The sequence below is a fragment of the Myotis davidii genome, unplaced genomic scaffold (assembly GCF_000327345.1).
Source record: "Myotis davidii unplaced genomic scaffold, ASM32734v1 scaffold750, whole genome shotgun sequence".
Classification (NCBI taxonomy): domain Eukaryota; kingdom Metazoa; phylum Chordata; class Mammalia; order Chiroptera; family Vespertilionidae; genus Myotis; species Myotis davidii.
Genome location: NW_006282814.1, coordinates 1,567,191 through 1,583,642, shown reverse-complemented (window position 1 = coordinate 1,583,642; position 16,452 = coordinate 1,567,191). Strand labels below are relative to the sequence as shown.

General features: G+C 49.9%; 1 protein-coding gene across 1 annotated transcript in view; it reads right to left on the bottom strand.

The window, feature by feature from the left end:
• The window catches only part of SHC3 (SHC (Src homology 2 domain containing) transforming protein 3), a gene marked incomplete at its 5' end in the record, with an annotated part of 62,159 nt that extends 48,187 nt beyond the window's left edge, over positions 1-13,972 (bottom strand). Inside the window, 3 exons of the mRNA XM_006753234.2 lie at positions 6,341-6,394; positions 11,525-11,644; positions 13,892-13,972. Of these exons, the coding sequence (XP_006753297.1) occupies positions 6,341-6,394; positions 11,525-11,644; positions 13,892-13,972 (255 nt within the window). The remainder of the gene's footprint in view (positions 1-6,340; positions 6,395-11,524; positions 11,645-13,891) is intronic.
• Positions 13,973-16,452: the final 2,480 nt, after the last annotated feature.

Genomic DNA, 16,452 nt, shown 5'->3' with positions numbered 1-16,452 from the left:
TTCTGGCACCCCCATAATTCGGATGTTGATACACTTGAAGTTGTCCCAGAGGCTCCTTACACTATCTTTGTATTTTTGGATTCTTTTTTCTTTTTGCTTTTCCGGTTGGGTGTTTTTTGCTCCTTCATATTTCAAATCTTTTACTTGATTCTGGGTTCCTCTAGTCTGTTGTTGAATCTCTTTTTTTAATTTTTTATTTCAGTCAGCGTATGCTTAATTTCTGATTGGTCCTTTTTCATATCCTTGAGGGTCTCACTAAATTTCTTGGAGGTTTCTAGAAGATTCTTGAGTAACCTTATAACTGTGGGTTTTTTTTAACTCTATATGCAGTATTTTGCTTCCATCCATTTCTTTCATTTGTGACTTGTTTCTTTGTCTCCACATTTTGGCTGCTTCCCTGTGTTTGTTTCTATGTACTGGGTAGCTGCTGAGTCTCCTTGAGTTGATAGAGTGGCCTTGTGTGGTAGGTGTCCTATAGGGCCCAGTCACCTGAGGTGGATGCTCTTGGTGTACCCCTTTGTGGGCTGTTTGCACAGTCTTGTTGTAGTTAACCCTTGATTGCTGTTGGTATCACTAGGAGGAAATGACCTCCAGATCAATTGGCTGTGGTGACCAGCTGTGTCTATACTAGAAGATCTGTTGCACAGGAGACACCCTTATGGAGCAGGACTTGCTTAGTGGGGCTTTGGTGCTCACTGAGTCTGCCCCTTGAGTGTGTCTCTTATGGATGTGAAGAGTTGTAATCCGGTATGGTCTCACTCTGACCACTGGGTACACTGGCTCTTGGATCTCCAAGGAGGTGCAAGTTCAGCCGCTGTCTGGGGCCACCCAGCAGGAGCTACAGAGACATCTGCAGATTCCCCCTCTTTGTATGGGGTTTAGAAGTGCCCAGCTGGGAAGCAAGGCAGGCTGTTGCTGCCAGGCCTTGGCCTCTTTTGGAAGCTCTGGGGCTCTCTGACCCAGCTGGAGTTTGACAGGTTTTAGGCAGAGTAAGGACAGGCCATTCATATGCAAAAGCCGATGCGAACAGCTTGAGTGGGGTTGTAAATTGGTGGGGCAGGGTCTCTGGTAATCACCAGGGCAGAGCAAAGAGCAATGGCTGCCAGTCAACCCTGCACTGGAGAGGTCCCAGGTCTCTGCGTCCTGTGCTTCTGTATAGGAACAACGATCGCTTTGAGCACCTCTGAGAGAAAGCCGCCCTTGCGTTCCTGTCCTGATGCCAGACAGTCCAGTTTCTCCCTGTCTGAGTCCCTCAGAGTCTCGCCCGGAACTGGAGTTCAGAGCAAGTGGGAGCTTGTATCTCCCTCCCGATTTAAAAAGCAGCACATCCAGGTGCCAGCACTTTCCGTGCCTCCACACCTCTTACCAGTCTCAATGCGCTTTCTTCACCTCTCTAGTTGTGGAACTTCCACTCAGCCAGCCTTCCTGTGGTTCTGGGTGGTAATTGTTCTGCCTTTTAGTTGTTATTTTGATATGGTTGTGAGAGGCAGCAAGTATAGGTGCTTACCTATGCCACCATCTTGGCTCTCTCTATAAGTAGTCATTTTAATTGTTTCGAATATATGAGCTAGATCCCTATGCATGAAACCTGTGCCTCCTTGCCTACCTCCCATTTAAGCAGGGCACAGACTCTACAGCCTCAACAGTGGGCCCAGGTGGCCACGTGGATTTCAGTTTCTAAACAGTCACAGGGACCAATAATTCTCTCATTTCATGCAAGCAGAGGAGACAGCTCTCACCATTGGTGCAGACAGACAGCTCCCACCATCGGTGCAGACAGCTCCCACTATCGGTGCAGACAGACAGCTCCCACCATTGGTGCAGACAGACAGCTTCCACCATTGGTGCAGACAGCTCCCACCATTGGTGCAAACAGCTCCCCAGGGCTCCTGCTCCGCAGAGCTGCATGGCATGGCTCAGGGCCCTGGTGTTAGCAGCTGGGAGAGTCTGTGGTGAGCACCTTCACTGTTAGGTCCTTCTCTTTCCATGGGTCTCCCGGAAACCCTCAGTGAGGGAGGGACAGAGGGAGCATGCCTGCGGGTGGGCGTACAAGGCTATGGAGCACCCCCTGCAGGGTGGTGGGTGGTAAAGGCATTGCCACATACCCTTGCCCCAGAGCTCACAATGACACAGTACGACCACACAGGGGAGAAGTGCTCCCTCAGCAATGGGTTGTGACACCAGGGCCCTTCTCCAGTGTGCAGCCCAGCTAAGCCGTTTGCTCTTCCCACTCAGAGCACTGGCCACTGGTATATTCACAGACTGACCTGGGGAAGGGAGTAAGACAGTCAAACCAGTCCACCTGCTTCCGGTCATTTCCATTAGGAAGACCTGGTAAGACTCTGAAACCATTGGCAAAAATAAGGCTTGTCGCTTGCAATCAGAGACCCTGTTCCTGGATCCAGGAGAGTCACTGTCAGGAGGTTCCTCAGGGAACACTCATGTTTCTCAAACTGAGATCCACGAAACCTAGGACTGGGCAGGTATCTCCCCCTGCATTTGAGACGTCACCAGAATTTCCTTTAATTTTGTATTTTCATTCCCATGATAACCGTCAAGTTAATATAAGAATACTCGGGATCATCTGGATGGCCACGGGGCATCATGTGCGGCATGCAGTTTTAGTGCCAAGATTTTTAGTTGGGTTTCCAACATTATGGGTACCACATTCTTAAAAAAATTAGGTAGAAAAGGGCATCATCTAATCATAAAGACTAGATGCCTTTGCCCCACCTGAAGCAAATTACTGTCACATTTATACACAAGGATGTCCCAGTAACAGTTTGCTTGAGTAGAAGAAATTAGTGGGAGAACTGAGTCTCTGGCACTGAGGAGAGATGCCGACCTCAAGATTCTGAGGGACCATGGTGGCCAGTCTGGCTTCACGCTGAGAGCAGAGACTTCGTGTCAGCAAAACATTATCCATCACAGTAAATTAACGCTATTGGCTTTTCCTGTGTTTGTTAGTAATCTCCCCAGTTTGATTGGGGTTTGCAGTTCAATAAAAAGTATAACATTGCACTCGCCAGGTTGGCTCAATGGATAGAACATCAGCCTGTGGACTAAAGGGACCGGGTTTGATTCCCTGTCAAGAGCATGTACCTCAGTTGCAGGCTAGATCCCAGCCCTGGCTGGTCGTGTGCAGGAGGCAACCAATCAATATGTCTCTCTCACATCAATGTTTCTCTCTCTGTCTGTCCCCCTCCCTTGCGCTCTCTCTCTCTCTGAAAATCAATGGAAAAATACCCTCAGGTGAGGATTAACAAGAAATAAAAAGTATAGCATGGGAGTCTATATTTTATTTTTGTACATACTTGGGAAACAAACTCAATTTGAGTCAACACTAATGGAATACACAAGAAAATTCTTCTTTTGAAATTCTTATTCCAACCTGAGAAAGTCTACTCAGATGTGAGGTGTCCCTGTCACTCCAATGGCCAGTGGTCAAGCCAGGACATAGCTTTCCTGATCCAATACTATTTTTGTAGCACAGCGGGGGGTGTATGACTGTTCAAAACAGTGTTCCTGACATCACACCATGAGCACATGGAGTCTCAGAGGTGGGCCCAGCACGTGTTCGGTGTTTACCATCTCTGCTCTCACTCGCCAAGACTCTATGAGCCTGGCCGGTATTCATTCTTTCATGGTCTTTTAACACTGCTAATCATGTAGATTATAATGCATGTGTGCCCTTTTTTCTTGGAGGGATTAACAGTGTTTTCCAATCTGTCTTATTTGACATTTCAAAATATTATTTTCTAACCCTGTAAACTGAGGCACAGAGCAATTAGTAGATATACACGTGGCAACAGAACAATGACTAGAACCTAGAACTTTTGGGTTTATTTAAAACACCCACCAAGTGTAATAACTATCAACCAAGTTGGTATGGCATTCATGGATAATGTGCTGTATACTTGGACTGGTTACAGGGTAAGCGGAAAGTAATTCATACGCTTTTATGTTCTTGCTGATTTTTTCTGATAGATGTTTCTCTCTGTCTGTCTGAGAAAAAATCAGCAAGAACATAAAAGCGTATGAATTACTTTAAGGGTCCCTGAAGGCTTCCCTTTCTGAGGAAGAAGAGATGGGGAAGCTGAGGAAAGCTCACAGGCCCGTGTGCACCCTAGGGATACACTGGTTCCCACACAGGACAATTTGTTTGGCTTCCTGGTTGCTAGGTCTCTGCGCCTCCATCATCACGGGATGAGGACTGAGACAGGCTCCGGAGAGGACTGTCAGTGCAGGTGGCAGCGTTTCTGCCTTTTATTTTTCAAATTGGGTCAACTGCCAAATTTAAGAAGCTATGGTTCCAAGCATCACATGGGGCAACCCAGTAGAAGGCCACTGGCAGTTCAGTAGAGCCAGACACAGCACAGGTGCAGGCATCAGTGCGGATGCGGGCCGGCCGTGCAGGCAGAGAGCAGGTGCGCATGCACCTCGGGCATAACCCTCAAGAGTGCACCAATGGTGGGTTCAACTATGGAATATGTCCACCTTCTAAATATACTTTATAGTGAAACATAAAGCAATGCTGGGCTAATGCATGTGTGATGCCCCCGGGGGCTGCAGGAGCTGGGGGTGGGGGGGTGCTGGTTCCCCTGTAGGAAGACACTCCACCGTGATCACATGCCCTTTGGAGACACAGAGACTGGAGCCAGCAGTGGAAAGCACTCCCTCACTTCAGCTGTCCATGTGCCAACAGCAGTTCAGCAGTCAGGCTGCCCAGGGGAAGGGGCTGGGAGGCCAGGGCTGTACGGTAAACATGGGCGTGGGAAGAATTCCCTGCCTTGGGACAGGAGTAATATATCCACCAATTACTCAGGCGACCTTGGGCCAGTAAATTTTATTTAAAATCCGAGCATTGCCTACTGATAATTGGACAAAATAGTACAAAACAACAATTATAGCAAAAATACCACTATTAGCCACCATTCTTTTATTATAAAAAAATTTTTAACAGCAAAAGGACATCTTCCCAGGATATTGAACAATTTAATTGATTAAACTTAGCTCCAAGAAAAACTCACTCTTTTGTCCTAATTTTTAGATGTTTCCCTCGGGTGATAACTTTAAGCAGACCAATGAAAAGTAAGTGAGAACATTTGGGGAGCCTTTCTCCGCTCACTGCTGGCAGGGCTGTGTGTGTTTTCTACCGGCTCCCTCTGCACCTCCTCCCTCATGGCCCATTCCTGCCTGGGCTTCTTCAAAGGGCTGGGCGGTCCGCGGTGAATGGTGACAGCAGTGAGTGTGCAGGTGTGGCCCTGCGTCCTGCCTCTCCTGACACTGAGAGTGACCGCTAACACCGGACGTCACATTCCTGACCACATGTGGGGAGCAAACCCCTTGTTATTGCACCTTCTTCATAAAATTAGTGACGTAAAAACAGAACATTCCCATTTTATCCTGTCTCCCTCTTAGTCTCTGCAACTCCTTCCCTGTTGGCTAAATAAACCATTAAGAGGCTACAGTGTTAGATTTGGAGAGAAAAATGCCAATTTCAAATATTTATGAACAACCTAGACCAGGGGTGGGCAACCCCTGGCACGCATGCCAAACATGGCACGCCAGTAACTCTCTTATAATCTTCCATTTACAATTTCCTTTTCTTAATATCGACTTTTTTATTTTTTAGATAAATTCAGTGTAGATGCATCTTAGATAAATAAATAATTTTACATAACAAGTTATCTTAAAGACCATGGACATGCCTGAGGAGGCCGAGCTCTCTTCCTCCAAACCCCAGTGGTCAGACCTGCTCAAACCTCAGCTTCTCTGATTGTGTTTTTCCCCTCTGTATATGAGCCAGACTTTGCTTCTGTATATCTTGTTTTCTTGAAAACTGAACATATACTGTGTTTTTGTTGCTTGAATGAATTTTATTATTTCTTCGAGGTTTTTCACATACGTACACCTTAAGAGATATCAAGCAGGCATAACATGTTCTCAAAAAATTAGGGTTGGCACGCAGAAGAATTTTGAGTCAGAGATTTTGCTGGTTTTGGCACGCACTCACAAAAAGGTTGCCCACCCCTGAACTAGACTAAGTAAATTCATAGCCTTCGAGTGGACTTATATTTAAAAACAGAGGAGCTGTTGGAGGCCCAGTGGAGAAACAGGAACCAAGCAGGGCAGACAATGGGGAGGCTGACACGTGGCGACTCTCGTTACCTCTTACTGGTAAGAAAACCAGTGCCTCGGGGGTTGTCAACGGTGCTTGGCTAATGAAGTGAAAGTTTACTCTTTCTTGATAGCACCCCAAGAAGTGCACCTCAGAAGTAGGGCCCCTTCCCAGCCACTCCCAGCAAGAAGGAGAGAAAACAACGCCAAGGGCACTTACCGGGTCACCCCCAGAGGCGAAGGAGATGGACTGCATGTGGTGATTCGCTATAATCTGTCAGGCCCAAGACAAGAAACGAGACATGCCATTAGTGCTCTTCCCATGTCTTGGGAAACCAACCGTTGACGGGCAGTACGATTCAACAAGGCTTCCCAAAACTCGGTGACACTGGTCCCCAATGAACATAACTACCAGAAAAGTAATAGCGCAGCGTGCCCGCTGCTCATCTAGCCGCTTTGCCAAAGTGAGCTCTTATAAGCTCCACGGTAGCCCTGTAATGTACGAGCTATTGGAGCCCATTTCACAGATGGGGAGCCTGCGGCCCAGAGCGGCCAAGTGGTTTCTCAAAGTACCACAGCCAGTAATTGTCAGGGCCATGGCCGAACACAGAGGGTCTTCGCGACCATGCCTCTTTGAGAAGGAAAATGTCCCACCCACACACCAAAACGTTCAGCTGTGCAGCGTCAGTGTCCGAGGACACGCGGGGTCCGCAGTATAGACTCGTAGCTGGAGTGGAGGGAAGTGTGTCTGCCCCAACTCAGCCCATTTACATCATGTGCGCATACATTGCAAAGTCCTCATCCAAGATCAAAATTGGCGCCCTTTCAGGCACTCTTGTAATTTATTAATTTAAGAGCCAGCAAAGACATTTCAAGTTCATCTTTAAATGGGAAATTTCCATTAGCATTATAGACTGCAGGGTACAGTGGAATTTAGCAGACGCTGAGTAAATTAGAAGCTGCACTAAATTTAAAATATAAGTCTTCCACGCTACTTTTATCTTTTTAAAGACAATGTAATGACATTGAAGTAAATTTCTGGGGGTGGGAACAGTCCTCCCTCCCATCATAATCAGGTTTATTTCTGCTGGGCCTCTCAGACCCTGTCAGGCGGGCAGTCAGAGCTTACAGAGCTGTAATCCTACCATCCTGGGATTTTTCCAGCCATGCTCCTGTAAAACCGAAGCAGAACCATAAATGAAGTGTAAGATAAAATATTTTTAAATGCCTACTTCAGTTTTCAGGACATGCAATACTACTCAGAATCTAGAAAAACTGGAGCATATAGTGGTTACATTTGAGGGAGAGTAAAAGTTAATCACAGATTTTTGACTGCACAGGGGCGGCTCCCCTAACCCAGGCATTGTTCAAAGGTAAACTGTAAACGAATAAAAACATGAGTCCAGCTCTGTAGCCTGTGCCCAAGCCCAGGGGGATCAAACTACTAGTTGGCTTTTACAGCCCTCCAGAATCCTGCCTCGAGTCCAGGGGTGGAGGGCTCCGGGGAGCAATGAGGACACAGTAGCCCCCAAATGATGATAAAGCTACAACTTCTAAAATTACATTTTGCTTATTTAACTTTTACTAACTTAATCTTCTTAAAGCAGTGCTAAAACTGGGGTTTGGAAATCAAAGTGAACATTAAGATTGAGGGGGAAAATGGAAATCATATTTGGTCAGCACAGTGCATGACCATTATGTGTGAGTGTATGCTATCCCGTTGGCTAAGAGGATTGAAGAGGAGAGCTAACTAACTGAAAGCATGTATTGTTGCTCTAAGGCTGTTCCATCTTTTTCTTCTCCTTGAGAGCTCTGCAGAGGGGAGCGGGCACTGCCTCCTGCTCTCTCTGCATTGGGAGTGAGTGTCCTCTCAGCTTGCTCTCAGTTTGCTCCAGCTGGGCCCTGAACTTGGCCGGAGGGAGAGCCAGAGGGATGCAAGCTTTGGCTCCCATCAGACCTTCCTCAGCTCATGCTCCTGAAGTCTGTGCCAGCATCCCTCAGGACTCACTCCCACCCACCTAAACCAAGGGAGGCCAATGAGAGCCAGCACACCCAACCAGCCCCTCTACCAGGATGGAGAGCCAACCATGCCGTGTGCTTTCTGCTCTGAGTTTGCTTCTCTGTATTGTGAGGTGGGGAATTAAGTAAAAGGAGAATTAGGAGGTGAGATCCCGCAGAATTGAGGCCCAGGGTTTGTAAAAACAAAAGGTGCAACAGCCACATGGGATAAGATCGGATGTGGGCATCTGAGAGCAGAGCTGAGGGGACCAACCCTCATTAGCCACAGTGGATGCTCAGCCTGGAGGCAGCTCCAGAAAGAGTCTGAGCCTGTTCAAGCTACTTAATCCACTTAAATGAAGGTTCACCCATCCCCAGAAGTGCCTATGAGAAAAGAAAAGGCTCATCCAGCACTCCAGGAATAGAGTGAGAAGCGGCACCCACTGTGTCAAAACAAGGCCCAGACATTGCCTCTGGCTTCTAATCTGGATCTAGAATTTATTTCAACATCTCGGTGGGGTATGTAGGGTGGAGAAAAATATGGAGCTGGAGATGCTGCTTGCTTACCTGGGGAATTTGAAAATTCATACGTAAGAATGTGTGCAGCGACCTAAAGGTGCCCTAGGCATCCTGGTGCCCCGCTGCCATGGTCCCCATAGTCTGGGGCGACCCATCGTCTGCAGTGTGGAGCACCTGGGTTCCAGCTCACACTGGCAGCACGGGGCCCAGGCTGAGCACAGCAGGTGAGGGGACTCATGGTTCGCAGCATTTCCACCTGCTGGTATACAGGGCGGCTACTCGTATACATACACATTTGAGCCATGATGTTAAACAGTCCCTCTCATTTTTTTCTGTAGACTTCCCTGGGGAAGAGGCATTTTTCCCTTGGCAAGCTCTAAATCAGGCCAAATACAGACAGCCTTGATGTTAGTATAGGTGGCTAGTCCTATATAATAAAAGCCTAATATACTAAATGTCTGACCGTTTGACCATTCAACCAGTCTCTATGACGTGCACTGACCACCAGTGGGCAGGTGCTCTGACTGGTAGGTTAGCTTGCTGCTGGGGTCCGGCTGATCGGGACTTGTCCTGGAGCCCTCCCACAGGCCCTCCCCAGCCCTGATCATGCACCAGTGGGGTCCCTCAGCCTGGCCTGCACCCTCTTGCAATCCGGGATGTTGGAGAGCTGGTTTAGGCCCGATCTCTGCAGGCCATGCCAAGGGACCCCACCTGCCAGAGGGACCCCGCTCACTCTGCAGATGCCAGGGAGGGACTGCAGGAGGTTGGCTCCAGGGCATGTCTGGCCTGCCTCACCCAGTCTTGCCCTGCCAGCCACCTTCTAATTTCCTTTCAATGTGCACGAAACCATGCACCGGTCACTAGTTAGTATTAACAAAGGAAGGGACCAAAGGAAATAAGGTATTAAGCCTCATCAACAGGGAGCTGAGTCAGACATTAAACCTCACTTACTAGGACAACGTAACATTCCCAGCTCCCCAGGGGACTTAACCCCCTGAAGCAGGCTTCCCCACCCCACAACAGACAGCCGCTATCCAGGATTAAAGAGAGAAAACAGTAAAGGAGAAAGCACTTTGCTCAGCGCACACCCAGCAGAAGCCAAGCGGGCACAGGAGGAGGAGCGTGTACTGTGAGGCATGCACAGTAGGAACTAAGATGGTGGCCATGAGGGGTGGAGCCAAGCCTGGGAAAAGGATCGGATTGGATAAGGGAACAGAACCCAGAAGATCTAGGAAAGTGATTGGTTGTGGAGAGGGCCCAGCGCAAGCCTGGGAGGATTGGGCTATTGACTGGTTAGCTTAGAAGAGGACTGGCCCCTTCCCAAGCCCAGGTGATCTAATCAAGCTTAACCAAGGCCTCCTGCTCAGGAAGGTGCATTCATTCGCCTGTCCGTTTGCAAGCAGCAGCCATGCGGGCCCAGCAGCATCAGGGCTCCAAGGACAGCCTCAGGGCAAGCCTGAGGGCGCCAGCACAGCGCGGCTGCAGTGAGACCAGCTGCGGGTTTGACCAGCTGCAGTGCGACCAGCTGCAGTGCCACTAGCTGGGGTGACCCCGGCGAGGAGACTTGGCCAGTTGAATGGGGACAGAGACTGAGCTGGGCTAAGCTTTGCATGGACGGGACCAATGCCGCAGTTGCTGGGCCCTGGCCTTGCTTCTGGGCTTGCGGCAGACAAGGCTGGACTTCTTCCACAGTGGGCCCGGTGGAGGGGAGCACCGGGAACCTGGGGCAGCCTTATTCCTACCCCAATACCTCATCCTCCCAATGTTTGATCACTGAACGGTTTTTCTCAAGTCACCGCAAGTACCTCATTTCCACCAGCAACATTGACACTAAGATCTTCAGGGAATGACCAAGCAGGTCGTGTAATGATATCCTATAACCATTTTTCTAGCTGAAGGAACTAAGGACTCGAGGAACCTGAAAGAAACTCTGCAGAGAAATGCAGCCATCCTGAACAGAATTCGCCTCCATAAACATCCCTGCTGTGCTGCCTCCATCAGCAGCACACTCCTTGCACACTGGGAAGACATGAATACACCATATCACGTGAACCCTTAGACACTATCAAATGTGAGAGGCTCCAAAGTTGCGTTGGTGGTATAGTGGTGAGCATAGCTGCCTTCCAAATGTGAGAGGCTCCAAAATAATGACTGGCTAAGAAAAAAAAAATAATTTCAAACCACAACATGCCATTCATTTCAGACTAGAGGCCCGGTGCACAAAATTCATGCATGGGGTGGGGAGGTCTCTCAGACTGGCCTGCACCCTCTCCAATCCGGGACCCCTCAGGGGACATCCCTCTTGCAATCCAGGACTGCTGGCTCCTAACCACTCACCTGCCTGCCTGCCTGATCATCCCTAACCACCCTCCCCTGCCAACCTGATCACCCCTAACCACCCTCCCCTGCCTGCCTGATCGCCCCTAACTACCTCTGCCTTGGCCCCCGCCACTGAGGCTTTGTCTGGAAGGAGGACCGGACAACCAGAAGATGTCCAGTTGACCCAGTCTAATTAGCATATGACCTTTTTATTCGTATAGATAATAAAATGTGTGCTGTGGAACCAGTGGAATATGGTGTAAGAGAAAACAAAATGGGGCAAGGACATTAAGAGGAGATGTTTGCACATACCCACACCTCCTTTCTACATTGTAAGTAAATCAATGGCTTCGTGCACTATCCTCAAGCAGAGGTGAGTTACGAAAGAATTAAAGAGCCAATGCCATCTATCACCCTGTTGGTGAGTAGCCAATCAAAGTTTGAAGCATGTGAAGGTTTTACACAATGTGCACCACACAGACCTGGTAAAGCTGGAAGTGGGGAGCCTGTGAAACACCCATTGTGTGGGGTCCCTGAGCAGGGCAGGGGCCTGAGCCCCCCAACAGACCTGTTTTGAGTCGGACGTCCGCAGGTTCAGGCTGGCAGTGGATATGGTGAGGGAGATGCTCATCCCGGCGAACTGGAGGTTGCTCTTGCCCAAGATGCTGGACAGCATTTTGCTTGGAGGCTGTGAAATCAAGCAGCATTAGTTTCGATTTGAGTGACTGGAGGCCGCACTACTGGGGCCTCTCTGTTGTTTCTATTTGCCACACCCCAAACCTCCATCTACCCACCTCATTAGGCACGTGAAGAAAATTGTGCTTCGAATAAGCTGGCGGGGGCGGCGGGGGGTCTGACACTAACACAAAGGTTCCAGAATGCGCAGTGTGGGGATTATGGACATCTATGCACACACTGAGATGAGGGGAAGGCAGGGTCAGGGTCCCGGGCAGCTCCTGTTGGGATGCGTCTGAGAGAGTGACTTGGAAGCCTGGGAAGGGCCACAGGCCAGGGCCTGCAGCTTTGCACTCAGAAACCAGCTTCATCCACCAGGAGCCATGTTAGTCAGGCCAGAATAAGTGGGTCCACTCGGGGGTCATGAGCAATCCCATTGAGCCGTGAGAGTGCTCATTGCTGGAGGACTGGAGCATGAGTGCTCTGGCCGGCACATCCTCTGGTCCAGTCAGAACACACGGGTCTGGGGCACCACGGAGGAGTGACAGGCTCCTTTCGGCTCTAACAGGTGTACCCATCAGACCATAATTGCTCTTGGCACAGGGACCGCGGCTGCATGCTTCAGCCAGGCACCTCTTCCTGGATACCCTGCGTGGGGACTACCAACACTTGTCCATTGCTAACCCCCCAACCTTCCTCTTCAGATTAGAGCTCACCCCCTTCGATATCCCAACCAACCTAGTTCTTAACCAGGCTGGCCCCACATGTGAATCCCCTGCCTGAGCGAGTGAAAGGCAGAGCTGCCGGGCCCTGATTCAGTGCCTGGCGCGGAGCCTAGAAGTCAGCTTTGTTTCCATCACCTGCACCCAGAGAACCAGGAGGGACCCCAAGATTTGCAGCTCAGGCGCCAGCTGGCTCTGTTCTCAGACACTCTCCTAGTTCCCATATTCAAGATTCTGGGGGCATCTTGCTTCCCATGTCCCCTGTGGGATGACCAGAACACAGGCCAGCACATCTGAGCCTTCATCCAAAGTTCTGTCTCTGACACTCAGTTGCCCTTTTGGTCACCAATGTCCCCAAGCTACACAGACACAAACAACTCACAGCCCAGGTAGCAGCAGAGGCAACCACCAGCCTGCCCCGCCCCCCCCCGCCCTCATCAGGACAGGCTCAGAGATACACAGAGGGGCGCCCCCACATTCAGGCCAGGTGCAGACAGGTCCTGATGGTGGGTATTTACTTCTGTGTTTACTAGGCACTAAGTTCAGAGTTTTTCTGAGCTTTCTCTTAATCCAGCTGGTTTTTTCTTTTGGTCCAAACACCTCAAGATGAAAAGATCGAGTACAGGGGTTGAACACACAGCCCCTAGAGCCAAGTAGTCGGGCTGGAGCTTGGCTCCGCCACCTGCTGGCCTCATGGGCTCTCCTCTCGGTGCCTAAGTTTTTATCTCTGTATAATGGGGACATGCAGCGGCGTTCTAGAGCCGCTCATGCTAGCTAATGAGCAACAATGATCAAATGTTTAGGAATATTATGAGCTGGCCATTAAAAACAGCTGCTATTAAAAATTAATTATGTAAGCTTGCAATTAAACACATTACATTTAAAAAACAATAAATACTCAAAACTTATCGCTTCCTACTTTTTGCTGCATCAGCTGTTACCCCTGCAGTTCAGGTTGTCTGCGTCCGGTGTGCCTGTGTGAACTGTGTGGACACTGTATAATGGTGTCTGCATCCCTCTTCCCAGCTCCCTTTTAGGGTGTCATGTTAGAGCTTGAAAATGGCCACAAAAACTGGCAACGCACCAACTTGGTGCTTCTCGGTCCCCCGGGCCTGAGAGATGTTGTTAAACTTGCGCCAGCCCAGCGCTGAGGGGTCTGCCACGAGAGCTGTGCCCATGGAGTGAATGGGTGACCGAAGCTTGGGAGAAGGCGGGCTGTTCTACGTGGCTGTTGCCAACCTTGTCTGTACGCTGAGGCCACAGCGGGGAACCAGGGTGTGGCGTCTGGGTTGGCAGCAGCAGCTAACTGATCTCCTCAACCACATGGCAGAGAGGGGACCAAAGCTCTTTCTGTTTTTAAAATGACAAGAGCCCTTCCAACAGGGGCGCCTTTTGGTTCTCCCTGGGCAAAAAAACAAACAAACAAAAACAGTGCCAAGCGCTAGGCCCTGGGAAGAGAGGCCTGAGCCATGTGTGAGGGAGCTGCGAGCGGACAGAGGAGGGAGAGGCGGGCAGACGCAGCGCTGAGAGGACAGTACCTTTCTCTTCCTGAAGGCTCCCTTGGCGCCCGGGACGGCTTCACACACGCGGCTGATGGCTTCCCTGCGAGGACAGGGAGAGAGCGATCACATGGCGGCCAGGCCCGCCCAGCCCAGCCCTGCAGGTGCCCCAGAGGACGGCCCTGCCCCTCAGGCTCCCGTGCTGTCGCGGGGCTTGCCTCCTAACGTGCGCGATGGACATGACGATGCGCTCGTTGCTTTAGTTTCTGTTTGTTTTTATGTTTGGTTCAGATTCCGTGTCAGGGATGCGGTTCCCTGAAATGGACTCTCCCGGAGGTTGTGCTCATGGGGATGGCCCAGGTCCCACTGCCACCAAGCAAGGGCCTCCGAGTGAGTCAGAAGGGATTCGAGGACACGTGGTCCTCGGAGTGTCCCTCCCCGTGACAAGAGAGAGACCCGCAGATGTCATGAATCAATCGCAGCAGCAGCAGCAGCAGCAGCAGCGTAGGGTGGGAGAGAGAGGTAGCAGCGGTGGGCAAACTACGGCCCACGGGCCGGATTCGGCCAGTTTGAAATGAATAAAACTATTGAAAAAAAAGACCTTACCCTTTTATGTAATGATGTTTACTTTGAATTTATATTAGTTCACACAAACACTCCATCCATGCTTTTGTTCCGGCCCTCCAGTCCAGTTTAAGAACCCATTGTGGCCCTCGAGTCAAAAAGTTTGCCCACCCCTGGGTAAGAGGCTAATCAGTTAACAGCCTCGGGCCAACCCAGCTAAAGTGGCTCACATTCCTGAATGTGCTAAACTTTGGGTCAACCTTGGTGACTATTTCGGCTCTTATCTAGCGAGAACGGCAATGACCAGACTCCATCGCACCCGCACACACCAATCCAGAGGACTCTGCGCCCCACTTCCGTTCTCCCACCCCCTTTATCTGTAGCCAAAGTAAGTTCTTTCCAAATAAGTGACATCGTCCTCTCCACGCTCACTGTATATGAGGCCATGAATCCCAGGACACACCCGCTCATCTTCCCGGCCACCCACCACTGGTGGCTCAGGCTGCGTGCTCCAGGACTTGGGCCTTTTTCTGGCTAGAATACAGCTCAGCAAACCCTTTATTTCAGAAAAACTTTCATCCCCCAAGGTTTTTATTTAACAACAGCTCTGTAGTTAGTAAATATCATATAATCTGAAGGGGTTTGAAGGAGAAGAACTCCAGGGGTATACAAATGAGCCAGAAATGAGGTTCCGTGCAGGTCAGTGCCATGGAGCAGGCATTTATGGAGCAGCTCCTATGTGCCAGGCACTGTCCTGAAGGAGTCAGTGAGTGTCCTAGGTCCTGGGGGGAGGGGCCTGACAGGAGGACAGGCTGCTGGGGTCTGACCCCCAGGGCTGCGTGAGACAGAAGCAGAGGGGGAAGTGCACAAGTGAGCCCAGAAGGAGGCAGCTACAGTCCCCATGCTGGAGGCGGGGCCTCAGGCCAGGAGGATGTGGCTGCAAAGCCACATGAGAGCAAACAAAGCTCAACGTTGTGACTCAGCCTCAGAGATAATGATGGGAGATCTGCTGACCTCAGGAGCCAGAGAGAGGCTCGTGAGCCTCCCAGCTCCCACGTGAGGAAGGACAAATTAGTCAGAGAGCCCTGGACAAGGTACATGATGGGATCGGAGACGCGCCGAATGGTGGAGAAGACAGTGGGCCCTCAGAAACATCCACAAGCTTCTCAGCTGAGCACGTCTTGGAACTGTTTTCTCTCACCTGGAAACAGAATGGCCATCGCAATGCATTGCTTTTAAGGGAAATGCAGCCTTGTCAGATTAGGTAAGAGGCCACGAAGATAAGCCTCACATCTGCCATTGAATTTATTGTAGAGAGCAGAGAAAGAAGTGCGATTCTAAACGGTCAGAGACCATGGAAACTGTAGACAATGAGTCACCGTGACTCACAAAAAGTTCATTTAAAAGAAATAAATGACTTGGGTGTTGATATGTAGTCATTTATTTTATAATAATATTCTTGCTGTGGTTCCATCTAAATGACCATCCTAAGTACTTTCTAAAAGCACATTCCTATTGAAGCCAAGCAGTCTCTCTCAAACAACTACACGAACCCCAGCATCTACACTGTACCTGTTTCGTTTTTCTAAAACTGGATGCGTCCCTGCACTGTACTTGGTACATTAAGTGATATATGTAGCTAAACAAAGCAGCTGATTCTCTGCTGGCCCCAGCCGCTGGAAACGCATATTATGGAGGAAAGTCTTCCATAGTCATTTCTTAAATTACCCCAGCAGGCATCGGATTTCCTTTTCCACCCACAGACCTGGAGGTACGAGGGGGAAGCCAGTTGGGTGACAGCTAAGCTGTGCTGTAGATCCACTCTAGTGAGGCCACGCAGAGCTTGCGCTGCTAATGTGTCTGGGAGAGGGAGGTGGAACAGTGAGCATTAAGAATAGGGTTGTGGGGAAGACACTGCAAACGAGCATGTTTGAGTGTTTGTATGAGCATGTTCTAGCAACAAGTCCCCCACAGGGCAGGCAAGCACTTCAGGGCAGAGTTAGAGACTCAATCTTTTGTCCTTAAAATGTGCAGCA